At 44.7% G+C, this 15286-nt stretch overlaps 1 protein-coding gene across 1 annotated transcript in view; it reads left to right on the plus strand.

Moving 5' to 3' along the window:
• Nucleotides 1-7577, plus strand: part of ANAPC5 (anaphase promoting complex subunit 5) — a 48690-nt gene extending 41113 nt beyond the window's left edge. The window contains exon 17 of the mRNA XM_044275748.1: nucleotides 5857-7577. Coding sequence (XP_044131683.1) covers nucleotides 5857-6068 — 212 coding nt within the window. The 3' untranslated portion in view covers nucleotides 6069-7577. The remainder of the gene's footprint in view (nucleotides 1-5856) is intronic.
• Nucleotides 7578-15286: the final 7709 nt, after the last annotated feature.

A 15286-nucleotide genomic window follows, 5' to 3' on the forward strand; every position in this document is an offset into this window, starting at 1 on the left:
GTACTATTTTTTGGGGGATACGCCTTTTTGATTGCTTGGTGTTGCACTTTTAGTGATGTAAGGTAACAAAAAAATTATTGTTTTAGCGCAGTTTTTTTTTTCCCCTTCGCCATTCAGTTGAGGGGATGAATCATGTGATATATTTTTATAGAGCTGGTCGTTACGGACTCGGCAATACCCAATATGTTGGTTTTTCTTTTTTTCACAATTTTGTTTTCTTTTGGGAAATTTGTATTTTTATTTAATTTTTTTACTTTGAAACTTTTGTAACTTTTTTTTTACGTTTTAGTTTTGTCCCACTATGGGACTTAACTTCTGGGTAGTGTAAGGGTACTTTCACACTTGCGTTTTTCTTTTCCAGCATAGAGTTCCGTCACAGGGGCTCTATACCGGAAAAGAACTGATCAGTTTTATCCCCATGCATTCTGAATGGAGAGTAATCCGTTCAGTTTGCATCAGGATGTCTTCAGTTCAGTCGTTTTGACTGATTAGGCAAAAGAGAAAACCGCAGCATGCTACGGTTTTATCTCCGGCGAAAAAAAACTGAAGACTTGCCTGAATGCCATTTTTTCCCATAGGAATGCCGGACTGAAAAAAAGGTGAAAAAAATAAATGCCGGATCCGTTTTGCCGGATGAAACCGGAAAGATGGATCCAGCATTTCAATGCATTTTTTCGACTGATCAGGCATTTTTAAGACTGATCAGTCTTACTAATGCCATCAGTTAGCATACATTTTGCCTGATCCGGCAGGCAGTTCCGGCGATGGAACGGCTTGCCGGTTCTCTCTGCCGCAAGTGTGAAAGTAGCCTTAGGCGAGTATGTTCGGCCGAACACTAATTTTACGGCATTACAGCGAGTGCCAGTTCCTCTGTGCACGTTTATTGGCTGCGTAGCAGCCAACAAATGTGCGGGGAGGAGACTCGAGCATCTCGCTGAAGCACACGCGGTGTTCGGCCGAACATTAATAGAGTCTCCTCCCCGCACATTTGTTGGCTGCTACGCAGTCAATAAACGTGCACGGAGGAACTGGCACTCACTGTAATGCCGTAGCCATGTTGGCTCAGTCTTAGTCAGGTAGAGCTGTGCTGAAGAAGGGACAGATATTCTAGGGAGTGAAATAGTAATATTTTAGTAAAAACTTGTTAGAGACCCAAAAGTCCTTTTAAGGACTATAGTTGTATATGGCTGCAATATACTCACCTAAAGAATTATTAGGAACACCTGTTCTATTTCTCATTTAATTTGATTATCTAGTCAACCAATCACATGGCAGTTGCTTCAATGCATGTAGGGTTGTGCTCCTGGTCAAGACAATCTCCTGAACTCCAAACTGAATGTCAGAATGGGAAAGAAAAGTGGGCTACAACAGCAGAAGACCCCACCGGGTACCACTCATCTCCACTACAAATAGGAAAAAGAGGCTACAATTTGCACGAGCTCACCAAAATTGGACTGCTGAAGACTGGAAAAATGTTGCCTGGTCTGATGAGTCTCGATTTCTGTTGAGACATTCAAATGGTAGAGTCTGAATTTGGTGTAAACAGAATGAGAACATGTATCCATCATGCCTTGTTACCACTGTGCAGGCTGGTGGTGTAATGGTGTGGGGGATGTTTTCTGGGCACACTTTAGGCCCCTTAGTGCCAATTGGCCATCGTTTAAATGCCACGGGCTACCTGAGCATTGTTTCTGACTATGTCCATCCCTTAATGACCACCATGTACCCATCCTCTGATGGCTACTTCCAGCAGGATAATGCACCATGTCACAAAGCTCGAATCATTTCAAATTGGTTTCTTGAACATGACAATGAGTTCACTGTACTAAAATGGTCCCACAGTCACCAGATCTCAACCCAATAGAGAATCTTTGGGATGTGGTGGAACGGGAGCTTCGTGCCCTGAATGTGCATCCCTCAAATCTCCATCAACTGCAAGATGCTATCCTATCAATATGGGCCAACATTTCTAAAGAATGCTATCAGCACCTTGTTGAATCAATGCCACATGGAATTAAGGCAGTTCTGAAGGCAAAAGGGGGTCCAACACCGTATTAGTATGGTGTTCCTAATAATTCTTTAGGTGAGTGTGTATTATTAGCGCAACCTGTGTGGAATTGTTAGTGCCGTTTCTGATGGTGACAACCTCTACTACATCTTTTATTTTACATTTGTGCAGCCTAAATATCTTTGACATTCAGCGCGATTTTTTGGGCCGCTGGTGACAGCGACATTACCATAGGAATCTCCTGGATAACGTTTACGCATCCTAAATATCAGTGACATTCATTTAGTGTAATTTTTTATTAGGCGGTGGTGACAGCGACATTACTTGCGCTATACCTCCTGTATAACGTTTGCACATCCTAAAATTATCTGTGACATTCAGTGTACTTTTTTCATAGACGCTGCGGACAGCGACATTATCTGTGCTACATCTCCTGTTTAACGTGTGCGCATTCTAAAAATATCGGACATTCTGTGTACTTTATTTGTGCATACACTTACAAAACCTGCACTACTGTACGTGTGACATACTTGCAAACATATATACCATTTAATATGCGCAAGGCGAGCAGTAAGGGATGGGGAAGTGGCCGTGCTGCTGATGGTGCACGCAGAGGCCGTGGCCCTGCACGCGGTGAAACTGTGCCTGCTGCCACAGCACAAGAAACACACTCCTCCATGATACCTAGCTTTATGTCCCAGTTTGCAGGGCGGCGCAGGACACCACTCTCGAGGTCAGACCAGTGCGACCAGGTCGTTGGTTGGATTGCAGCAGATAATGCTTCGTCAGTTGAACACCACCCTGTCTTCCACAAAGTCCAGTCTCAGTAGCCAAGAGTCTGGTAAACAGAATCCTCACCCTGATACTCCTTCCTCCCACCATGGAAAGTCTTGGCAAACTAGTGATCCCACACTCTTTTCATCGCCATTCCTTAATTTGGGCCTCTCAACAAGCCCGCTTGAAGAGGGACATGAGGAGATATTGTGCCCTGATTCCCAAACTCTTGAGCATCCACAGTCACAAGAAGATGACGGTAGTGAACGGCAATTAGTGTCTCAAGAGGTTCATGATGAGGATGAGGCACAGTTTTCAATAACTGAGGTGGATAACCAGGGTGAGGAAGTGGAAGAGAAGGTGGTGAACGATTAAGTCACTGACCCAACCTGGAAAGGTGGCAAGCCGAGCAAGGACAGCAGTACAGAGGGGGAGGGATGCACAGCACCGCAACAGGCTGGAAGAGGCAGTGGGGTGGCAAAAGGGAGAAGGCGGGCCACAACTGTTCCCCAGAGCACCCCTTGCGGCAATCTCCCTTGCCAAGGGGTAGGTGTTCCGCAGTCTGGCGCTTTTTTTGAGGAAAGTGCGGACGATAAAAGAATTGTCATTTGCAACCTGTGCGGTGCCAAAATGAGCAGGGGCGTGAACACTAGCAACCTCGCCACCAGCATGATCCGCCACATGGCATTAAAGCACCCTAATAGGTGGGCCGAACGCCTGGGTCCACAATCGGTCTCTGCAGGTCACACCACTACCTCCTCTTCCCTTGTGTTATGTGCTGGCCAATCCCCTGTCCAAGATGCAGGCCTGGATGCCTCCCGCCATGCACCTGGACCTTCTCAAGCAAAATCAGCTAGCACATCCACTTCTGTGTCCCAGCGCAGCGTACAAATGTCTATACCCCAGGCCTTTGAACAAAAGCGCAAATACCCAGCTAGAGAGCCGCAGGTTGGCCATGCTTGATTTAGAGGGTCAGATCAGCAGCAGACACTCGCCCCTAATGTTTTAGATGGGCAGATCAGCAGGCCCTTGTTCCAATGGTTTTTGAGGGTCACAAGCAGGTTTTTGTAGTGCCGCTTCCTTGTAATTTTTGGCAGCCCTTTCACTTAGTGCATAGGCTTCATGAGTGTAGGAGACCCACTACCTGAACCAATTGTACCACAATTTAAATGAGGCCCTCCTTTGTGATATACAGGTTGTACTCTTCCTTTTAATTTTTGGCAGCACTTGCACTTTATATACAAGTAAATATACAGGAAAGAATGTTTCCTAACAATTTTTCCTCGAAAATCTATTTTATCTTTGGTTTTGTGCGTATTTTCAGTCTGTAAAAGTGGCGTACTAGTCAGACAACATCAATCCCAGCAGCGACCTGGGAGTCGAAGATGCATCCAGACATCCTCCCTATGCTGTTCCCAGCCTTTTCAGTGGTGTTTCCATCAATTTCTGACCTTTTCCTGTGAACCTCTTCAGAGCAGGGGGTGCCTGGTTTAATGCTCTGGTTCTCCCATTGCCTTCCATTGTGCTCGGGTGCTCTGTAGAACACCCGAGCATCCCGAGGTGTTCTACTTGAGCACCCGAACACTTTGGTGCTCGACCAACACTACTTCTGGGGTCTGATCCCCTCTGCAATGTATTACAATACAATATGCTGATAGCCTGCCTGTAAGATCTAGCCTAAGGGCTGGATCTCACAGGCTTCCGTAGAAGGCAAGCCCTGATGCCTATGGATGCCATCAAGCTTGCCATTGCTGCAGTGACTGGTACCGATGGAGATGCAGAGGGCACGCAAACCCTTTGACCGCTGCATACAAGGGGTTAACACTCTGCCATGAGTGTTTTTCAACGATGCCGGCGTATGCAACAGGGGCCCGGCTGTCAGTGACTGCCGGGTCCGTGCTGCTGATCGGGCAGGCGCAGCTCCTGCACCTGCCTTATCAGCCACCGTACATGTAGGGAATCGGTCATCAGGTTTTAGCATATTAAGCTGTCACCATTGCCATGTACAATAAACTACCTTCTTTCCTGCAGTGGTCGTCTTTTATCGTTTCATCATGTCATTTTGATTAAAAAGCGCTTTTTAGGTTATGCAAATGAACCTCCAAGGTGCCCAGAGGGGCGTTGTTCTTCTTCTCTTGAGCCCAGTAACGGCCCCCTGCAGTGCCCAGCCCGCCTTAATTTCCAGCCCAAGCACGCCTCCTAATGAAGAAATATGCTCAGACAGCCCAGGTGAACAGCGCCGCCCCCTCCGCTACGTCATCTAATACATTCTAGCTACGCCCCTGGCTTCTTCCTTTCAGGTGGCCGGAAATCTCGCGCAGTACCGGCAATGGTGACAGCTTAATATGCTAAAACCTGGTGACCGATTCCCTTTAAGGGGTTAACAGGGTCAGGCAGTGAAAACATCATCACACCTGGCCCTGTCAAAGTGCACAGAGCACAGCAGTTGCAGAGAGAGCAGTGCCTATAGGTGTAATGGCCCCCATTGCTCTTAGAGGCTCATTTGCACTTATTAAAACATTTGTCAGCAACGCGGTCACATATGAACATGGGACCAACACAGATGCCTTCAGCTGCCAAGCGGACATGTAACAGGTCAGCCAGTTTCATAGGTACAAATTTGCTGACAGATGCCCTTTAAGATTAATTAAACATGTATACAAATCTAATGTGGTTCCCAATTGCAGGATGTTTATGTCCTAGGACAATAAAATACTATATGCTATCGGGGATAGACAGCACATACCTTGCTACTTATTACATAGATTCATTGAAGGGGGTCATTGGTGGGCCAACCTCCTGGGACCTTCTCCAGTTATGAGAATAATCCTACCTCATCTGCAGCACTCTTCTATAGTGATGGGAAATATTGTCAAAACAGTATAATCATTGCTTCTCAAATGGAACCACTGTTCTTGGAATTGGGAGTATGCAAGTGGTTGGACCCCCAGCAAGTTATTGCCCCATTAAACCTATCATGTACAGAGGTGTAAAAAATAATAATAATTTTCCATTCAGACTTTGTATTGTCTCTTTCTCCAAACATTTAACTTGTCTTTTCTGTTTTGTTTCAGCATTGGAATCAGCCATTGTAAATCTGAACGAAGCTAAAACATACTTTTGTAAAGTGGACTGCAAAGAACAGATTCGAGACATCCTGTATATGCAAGCCAGGCTGTACAATAGTTTAGGGAAAATTCAAGAGAGAAACAAGTGTGCCATGCTCTTCCGACAGATCCATCAGGAGCTGCCATGCCACGGGGTCTCATTATTAATCAGTCTATAAAGTTTTAAAATGCCAGCCAAGGTTTACTAGGTCCTTGATTGCATGGTCGGATACCAGTCTTAACGTGCAGGAGTAAAATTCATCTCTGTGTTCAGAACTCCTTTTAAGGATACCATAATACAAGACAATTTGCCTAGGTTTAATAATGTTCCAATATTTGACATTATCGGGACACTGGTTGTTAAAGGACCATACACTGAAAGGAAAATAATCTCCAGTGGTGGAAATGGTTTACCACTCTCCACTCTTGTCCATATCGTTTATGTGCATTGTGTATATTTTGTTCAATATCTAACAAAATGTTCTGGCCATAGGGTCTATTTTTTTTTTACAAATGAGCAAAAAAAAATAAAAAAAAAAATGTCTATACCTGTTATGACTGGTGGGGCAAAATCTCTCCTTTGGAATCCAGATTTCAAGGGGTATTTCAGGAATTGATAATGGTGACCTATCCTAGAGAGAGGTCATCATTAATGCATCAGCGGAGGTCCAAGTCCCTGCACCCCCACAAATTAGCTATTTTGCAGGAGCTGATACGCTCACCAAAGCCAGCATCGGGCACCCTTTAAGAGCATGGTGCCGTTCATTGTATAGCGGCTGTGCTTGGTATTGCAGCTCGGCACCATTCACTAATGTGACTGATGTATAATGACATCACATGTCCTAGGAAGAGGCGGCAACACCGTCCATTAACAGTTGATTGGTGGATGTCTCGGGTGTCCAACCCCTGCCGATCTGATATTGATGACCTATCCAGAGGATATCTCCGCCAATAACAAAAACACTGTGGCGGAGATTTATTAATCGTCTAGACCAGTTTTCTAGTGTAAAAAGTCCCAAGTCCCAGTTTGACACCTCATTCTATACGACACTTTCATCACATTTGTAAAAAGTGTGCAGGCTGCAGGTGGTAACTCCACAGTCCGACACATTCAACAATATGTGCACCATAAAACTGGTGCACGTTGCACCCGAAATACTCCAACTCCAATTTTATTTTCAGGTTTGCGCCTGAAAATTAATAATTGTGTTACAGCTCATGACAGTGCAACACAGATTAAGATTGGCATACAAAACTTTTGTCTAAATCTCCCCCTGTGTTTGTACACCACGGATGCCCAACCTGCGGCCCTCCAGCTGTTGCAAAACTACAACTCCCAGCATCAATATCAGACTACAGTAGGGCATGATGGGAGTTGTAGTTTTACAACAGCTGGAGGGCCGCAGGTTGAGCACGCCTGTTGTACACCATTCATTAATTTGGTATAGACTATTAAGTAACATCTGGCTGCAGCGCTTTTGACTGAAAAACAATCTGCTGCAAAACGTATGTGAATCCAGCCTTAAATTTGCATTGATTGCATATTGTATAGTAGCTTGGTTGCCATCAGCCTCGTATATGGCATGTAATATATATATAAAAAATTTCCAGTATAAATATGCTGTATGCCAGTTTTGGTTTACTCAATTGTACATAACGTTTTGTGTAATAAAGTACAATGTTAATTTTTCATTTTTGTATGACTTACCTGCCTCAGTGTATGTATATACAGTATACAGGCGAAACTCGAAAAATTAGAATATCGTGCAAAGTTCATTTATTTCAGTAATACAACTTAAAAGGTGAAACTAGCATATATGAGAGACTCATTACATGCAAAGTGAGATATTTCAAGCCTTTATTTGTTATAATTTGGATGATTATGGCTTATAGCTTATGAAACCCCAAAGTCACAATTTTGAGGTACCCTTTGCTCAGGGGGTATGGATTAATTAGCTGACTAGAGTGTGACACTTTGAGCCTAGAATATTGAACCTTTTCACAAAATTCAAATTTTAAGCTGCATTAATGCAATTCCTTTTAATTCGCATTACTGAAAAAAAAACAGACTTTTGCACGATATTCAAATTTTTCAAATTTCACCTGTATATGCAATATATAGCTTTGAAAATGATTAGTAATGCTGATGACTGTGTGCGATGTTCCCTAGTGTCTCAAGTAATGAACATCAAGATCATCCTTGTAAATAAACAGACTGATGGAACAAAATGGAGGAGATGTATAGAGAAGCAAGTAGGCAATATAAATGATATACGATATTATCGTCCTAAATTCGGGCAACGATATAGATTTTAGTTATATTGCCATATTGTGATAATGACCATGGAGCGATAGTGAATTGAAGAAGCTTCTCACTCACCACTCCATGGCCTCCCAACTCTGCACCGCACTGCAGGGCCTTGCGTTCACATATCATCAGCGCACTGGCTGACGCTGTGTGGGACGTCGGGTCCCTCCCAGTGCATTCTGAGAAGAAGACACGGTCCATCTCCTGCAGACTCAGCCAGCCAGCCTAGTACCCTTCAGGAAAGGTAAGTATATTAGAAGGGGCCGGAATCTACCGGGGGGTGGATGGCGCTGGTTGTGGGACATGATGATAGTGGCAATGGCATGGGACTGATGGCACTGGCTGGGGGACATGGATAATGGCATGGGGCTGATGGCGCTGGCTTGGGGACATGGATGATGCCAATGGCATGGAGCTGATGGCTCTGGCTGGGGGACATGGATGATGGCAATAGCATGGGGCTGATGGCACTGGCTGGGGGACATGGAGCTGATGGCTCTGGCTTGGGGACATGGATAATGGCATGGGGCTGATGGTGCTGGCTGGGGGACATGGATGATGGCAATGGCATGGGGCTGATGGCCCTAGCTGGGGGACATGGATGATGATGGCCATGTATTTTGTATACATACAGAAGTAAATAATATATTGCGATATAGCGTTATATTGCACATGCTTCAGATTCTATTGCGATATAGATTTTAGGCCATATCGCCCAGCCCTAGAAGCAAGGAAGAATTATTTGCTTAACCCATTAAGGTCTAGGCCTATTTTGATTTTTGCATTTTGGATTTTTCCTCCACATGTTCCAATAACAATGACTTTTTTAAATTATTTTTTTGTTCCCATTGCTACATGAGGGCTTTTTTTGTGAGACAAGATGCATTTTTATTGCCACCATTTAATTTACCATATCTTGTATTGGAAAACGGGAAAAATTTGTGTGGCAAAATTAAATAAAAAAGCAACAGAATTACACCAAGGTTATTGGGGTTAGGACATCACAGCGTTCACTGTGCGCTAAAAATGACCTGACATCCTTATTCTGTGACTACCATACTTGTATAGGTTTTTTTTGTTTTACAAATTTTTAAAAAATAATCTATTTTCCATACGCCTCCCCAACGACACTAAGCAGGAGGATACCCCGCCTGCCAGGGACCGGAAACAACATGTAGAACTAACCTTTAAAAGCCGCCTCCCCCTTTACCTTCTCCAGTTTCCTTTCCCTCGGGATGAAGTGGAGAACTGAGGCGGATCCTTCTTGCTCTTTACCAGAAAACTGCGTGCAGCCTGGGTTCCTTCCGGGACCTCTCTCCCTCATTTTTCCCTAGCTGGTAGGTTAAGAGGGCTGCTGCGGGACGCCTGTTCGCGGGGCAAAGATAGAGGCCCTTCCGGCATCCAGGTGTAAGTCCTGCGGCACCCCGGGCGTCCAGTTCTCTTCATGGAGCTGTGCGGAGGCAGCCGGCGTTGGTGAGACTTCCGGGGCCGAAGTCTCATGAGACAGGTCACGTGGATGCGCGCGCGGTACCACGTGACCCGAAAATGTATTCAAATTCGCCGGCGGGCATTGGAATGGCGTCCTTGGCATCTGGAGTACTTCCAGCAGCATGTCCATTCCAGCGGAGATGTCCTTAATGCTTCCAAAGGCCCCCAGCCCGGTAAGCCTCCTCCCATGGGAGTCCTTTTTTTTCCCTCTGCTGCACACTTTTGCCTTGTGGGTTTTCCCTGGGTCTCACTTAGGTGAAGTTTCCCCCCTCCTTAGTAATTTTCTTCCGGCTGAAGCAATTATTTTTCTATTTTCCCTAACTTTTCAGGGTAAATCCAGCAGGATTGGGGAACCTTCAGCTAAGAAGAAGTGTGCCATATGTATAAAGCAGTTAGCTAGCCAGCATAAAAAGCTGCTTTGTCAGAAGTGTACTGAAAAAGTAATGGCGGATGAGACACCATCCCAAGTGGACAGCCTAAAAGCTATTATCAAAGAAGAGGTCAGCACAGCCATTGAGTCTAAATGGATGACTTTCCCTCTAGCTCCCTCCACCTCAAAAACAGTCACTGAGGTTTCTCAGGACTTGGATCTGGACTTTGATGGGGAAATATCCTCGGATTCAGATTCGACTTCCTCTGAGGATATTTGAGGCAAACCCTTATGCTCTATTGAGGACACTGACTCCCTCCTCAAAACTATCAGGACAAGGCACCGATTTTATTTTATTTTTTTATCGGATGCATCTGCGGATCTAGTTAAGCTCTCAGCTAGATCAGCGGCCCTATCCAATGCTGATAAGAAGATCCATATGGCTGAGATCCTGGTCGGGAGATAATACCTCAAAGAATAAACTCTGTAACATTCCTTGTGAAGGCGACAGGTTATTCGGGTCTGTTCTGGACGATATACATTAGACAAAGCGTCCGACCAGAAGAAAGGCTTTCCCCTCTGAGCCAAAATTATTTCACAACCGCCGGCCCTTTCGCTCCCAGAGAAAGAATAGATCGGATCAAAGAAGGAAAGAAGGATCAAGTTCCTGGCAAACATCTAAAGGCAGAGGGAGAGGTTTCTTGTTCAACCCCGACAAGTCTTCCAAACAACCTCAATGACGCCAGGGGTCCTGTGGGGGGAAGACTTCAGGAATTTTATCTGGATTGGGGAAAAATTGCCAACTCTCCCTGGGTTCTAGATCTAATCCGCTCAGGGTACAGAATAGAGTTTTCCTCTCCACCGCCAAAAAGGTTCCTGGTAAACAAGAAGTTGCCGAAATCCATTCAGTTGCTGATGGAATCCCAGACCCAGGCTCTTCTGGCAAAACCAGTCATCCCAGTTCCCCTGGACCAACTAGAGGAAGGCTTCTATTCTCCAGTATTCCTGTTAAAGAAACCCAACGGGTCCCACAGTCGATCATAAATCTAAGAGATCTGAACAAACACATCTCATACAAAAAATTCAAAATGGAAACAATTCCACCATCGGCCTGCTATTCCAAAATTGTTTCATGGTATCTCTAGACCTGGCAGACGCTTATTATCACATCCCCATCTACCCAAGCCATCAAAAATACCTAAGATTTGCAATATTCCTAAAAGATCGTCTGACTCACGAAGGTGATGGCAGAAGTGTCCGGCTATCTTCATCAACAAGAGATTGTTTTCATTCCATATCTAGACGACTTCTTGCTAGCAGCTCAATCACCGGGAATTCTCCCCAAAACATTTTTTTGTCGCAAACACTCTCTATTCTCTAGGGTGGAAGCTGAACCTGGAAGAATCAGATGTGGTTCCTTCCCAGAGGAAGAAATTTCTAGGCATCCTCCTGGATTCAGAGTTAATGACATCCTTCCTTCCGAGCTCGAAGATCCAGGATCTGATTACCAAAATCCGTATGTTCAAACGCCTACAGAAGGTATCCTTCAGACAAATTATGGGCATCCTAGGCCTTATGACTTCCACTATCCCAGCAGTAAAGTGGGCACAATTCCACAGCAGACCGCTCCAAAATTTTCTCCTGTCCTCCTGGAACAAAAGTCCCCTCTCCCTGGACAAAAAAGTATCCTTTCCCCTTCAGGTCAAATTGACCCTAGATTGGTGGCTAAAAAGAGAAAATCTCAGTCAGGGAGTCCAGTGGAGACCGTCAGATATTGTAGTGATCACAGCCGATGCAAGCGGATTAGGATGGGGGGCACACAGCGAGGGGGCAGATTGTTCAAGGCATGTGGGGAACCAATTTTCTTCCTTCTATCCTCAAATGCAAAGGAGCTACAAGCAGCGTTTCTAGCATTAAAAGCTTTTCAATCCTCTGTCCATCACAGGAACGTGAAAATCCTGACAGACAACAATACGACGGTGGCATATACTGTATAAACAAGCAGGGGGGCACGAGAAGCAAGATTCTAGGTCAAACAGCGTCCCGGCTGTTCTCTTGGGCACAGAGTCACATAGTGTCTATATCAGCGGTACACTTAAAAGGGAAAGAAAACCTCCTGGCGGATTACTTGAGCAGAAGTCCACTAAAGTCAGGGGAGTGGTCCCTGAACAAAATAATTTTTCAATTAACCAAGAGATGGGAAGTCCCAATCCTGGACCTATTCGCAACAAAGGCAAACGGTCAAATGAAGCAATTATTTTCCCTATCATACCAGGACAATCCGCTGAGGGTGGATGCCTTCTCGGGTCCCTGGCCAGAGAGCCTTTTGTACGCGTTCCTGCCAATATCCCTGATCCCCAGGACGCTAGCAAAAATTTTAAAGGACAGATGCGATGTCATAATGATAGTGCCTTACTGGCCAAAAAGGACTTGGTTCCCTTTATTGTTGAAGACCGCAAAAGGGGACTTCTGGCAGCTTCCCCAAGTCTCGGATCTTCTGCTCCAAGGCCCGGTCCAGCACCCAAAGATCCATCAACTAAATCTGACAGCTTGGAGGCTGATCGCGACATCCTAAAAGCCAAAGGCCTATCAGACGCGGTAATTCACACAATTCTAAGCAGTCGGAAACCGGTCACTTAAAAAATGTATTATAGGGTCTGGAATACCTTTCTTTTCTTTTCACAGGGCTCCTGGGATCCCTTGAGGAAACCTGACTTAATAGTTCTGGAATTCCTGCAAAAAGGCCTGGAAAATGGTCTATGGGTCAGTACCCTTAAAGTTCAGGTGGCGGCACTCAGCACCTTTTTAGATCTAAAACTCGCTGAATTTTCCTTAATTAAGAGTTTCTTTAAAGGCGCAAATAGATTGAGACCTACAGTCAGATCTATTGTCCCTCCCTGGGACCTCAATTTAGTCCTCTCAGTTCTAGTAGTCCCTCCTTTTGAGCCCATTTCAGAAATCCCTCTTAGCCTGCTCTCTCTAAAACAGCCTTTCTTATCGCGATCACCTCCGCCAGGAGAGTGTCAGAAATCCAGGCTTTGTCTTGCCGACCGCCCTATCTGACGATCCTGGAAGATAGAGTTGTCCTATGTCATGAACCTTCCTTTCTGCCCAAGGTATGTTCTAAATTTCATTGTAATCAAGATATCTCACTACCTACATTCTGTCCACAGGCTAGATCAGACAAGGAAGCTAAGTTCCATAATCTCAACGTGAGGAGATGCATCCTCGCCTACCTGGAAGCTACAAAAACAATTAAGTCAAATAGACTTTTTGTCCAGTTCGCGGGAGCTAACAAGGGCCAGGGCGCATCAAAATTGACCATCTCACGTTGGATCAAAATGACTATTACTAGAGCGTATAAGGAAAGGGAATCCTCACCACCAGTGTGATTGACTGCCCACTCAACTAGGGCAATTTCAACCTCCTGGGCGGAATGTGCTTCTGCTTCACTGAGCCAGATATGCCAAGCAGCCACCTGGTCCAATCCTAACACATTCTTCAGGCATTACAGACTGGACGTTGCTTCCAACAGGGACCTTTCCGTTAGCCGGAAAGTGCTATCCGCTGTAGTTCCACCCTAAATGGCTAGTGATTTCTCTGCTAGTCCTCCTGCTCAGTGCCGTTGGGGAGGCGTATGGAAAAGATAATTACTTACCGGTAATTGGATTTTCCATTTAGCCTCCACAACGGCACTGGGATTTTTTCCCACCCTTCGTTTTTTTTTATGTCCTTTCTGACAGATTTGTATACATTTTATCAGTTAAAGTGTCTTACGGGCCATACACTGTGCTCGCTTGATTTTTTTTTTTTCTCTTGTCGATCAGGGTGCTACAATAAAGTAGTTTTTTCTGCATCATCTTGAGTTCTCGGATACTTACTGGAGAAGGTAAAGGGGAGGCGGCTTTTAAAGGTTAGTTCTCCACGTTGTTTCCTGTCCTTGGGAGGCGGGGTATCCTCCTGCTCAGTGCCGTTGTGGAGGCTCAATGGAAAATCCAATTACTGGCTAAGTAATTATCATCTTTTCTGTGCATTGTCATATTCTGACAGCCATAACTTTTACAAAGCTGTATGAGGGCTTGTTTTTTGCATAACAAACGGTATATTTTTTATTGGTACAATTTTTCTAGTATGTAGGTCTTTTTGATCACTGTTATTTAATTTGGGGGGGGGGGGGGGGACAAGATGACAAAAAAATGGCGCATTTTTCATTTTTTGCTGTTATGGCGTTCACCGTACAGGAATTTTTGGAAAAAATATTAATAGTTCAGACATTTTCGGATGCAGCAATACCTAATATATATTTTTTTTTTTGTTTATATATTTTTTTGTGTGGGAAAGGGGGGTTATTTAAACGTTTTAATATAGTGGGTTTAAAAAAATAATAATTATTTAACTTTGTTTATTAGCACCCATAGCGGCCTAGTACATGGGATCTTTTGATCCCCTCTCCTAATAACCCTAATAGATCTCTATTAGTGTGAATAGGCTTTTCACACACTCCATTCTGAGCTATGCTTTGTGCATAGCTCAGTATGGAGAAAGCATTGGCAGGCCTGGATTGCTTCAGCAGCGTCCAGGCTGCCATGGCAACCGATCAGAGCCCTGTGATTTTACTGCGGGGGCTCCGATCGGAAGGCAGAGGGATCTACATCCCTCTGTCTTCACTCACAGGTGCCGCGATCATTGTTGATCACAGGACCTGAGGGATTAAATGACGGGTGCAGCAGTGTATGATACAGCCAGCACCCGACGTGTATGGTCCTGCTGCAGGGGCCCACTCCATACATTCCCTCACACATGAGGTACAGGGGTTAAAGAGGTTGGCCACTATTTATTACTACCTGCACATGTGCTGGGAACAGCACATACAGGCAGCTAATAATTTAAACAATCGACATGGATGTCACTTGTTTTTTTTTATGCTTGCTGCTAATACTAATTTATGTTTACATGCTGGTTTCTCACTTGGTTTCTGGCGCTGTGCTTCAAAACTGTTGAAGGAGGATCCTGTCCACGGTACTAAAACATTAGAAACGCCCACAAAGTGACTACATTTTAAAGGGTGAGGTTTTCATCTTGGGGAAATTTGTATGTTTTAAGCTTTTGCCTTCTTAGGAAATGAATGGAATTGGGTGGAGAAAATGAAAATAGCATTTTTTATTTTCTCTAAAATGCTCTGATCCAGGGGCCTTCTCTCATTTGCAATGATACCATATATGTGCTTTTTA

This window comes from Bufo gargarizans, chromosome 1 (assembly GCF_014858855.1).
Source record: "Bufo gargarizans isolate SCDJY-AF-19 chromosome 1, ASM1485885v1, whole genome shotgun sequence".
Classification (NCBI taxonomy): Eukaryota; Metazoa; Chordata; class Amphibia; order Anura; family Bufonidae; genus Bufo; species Bufo gargarizans.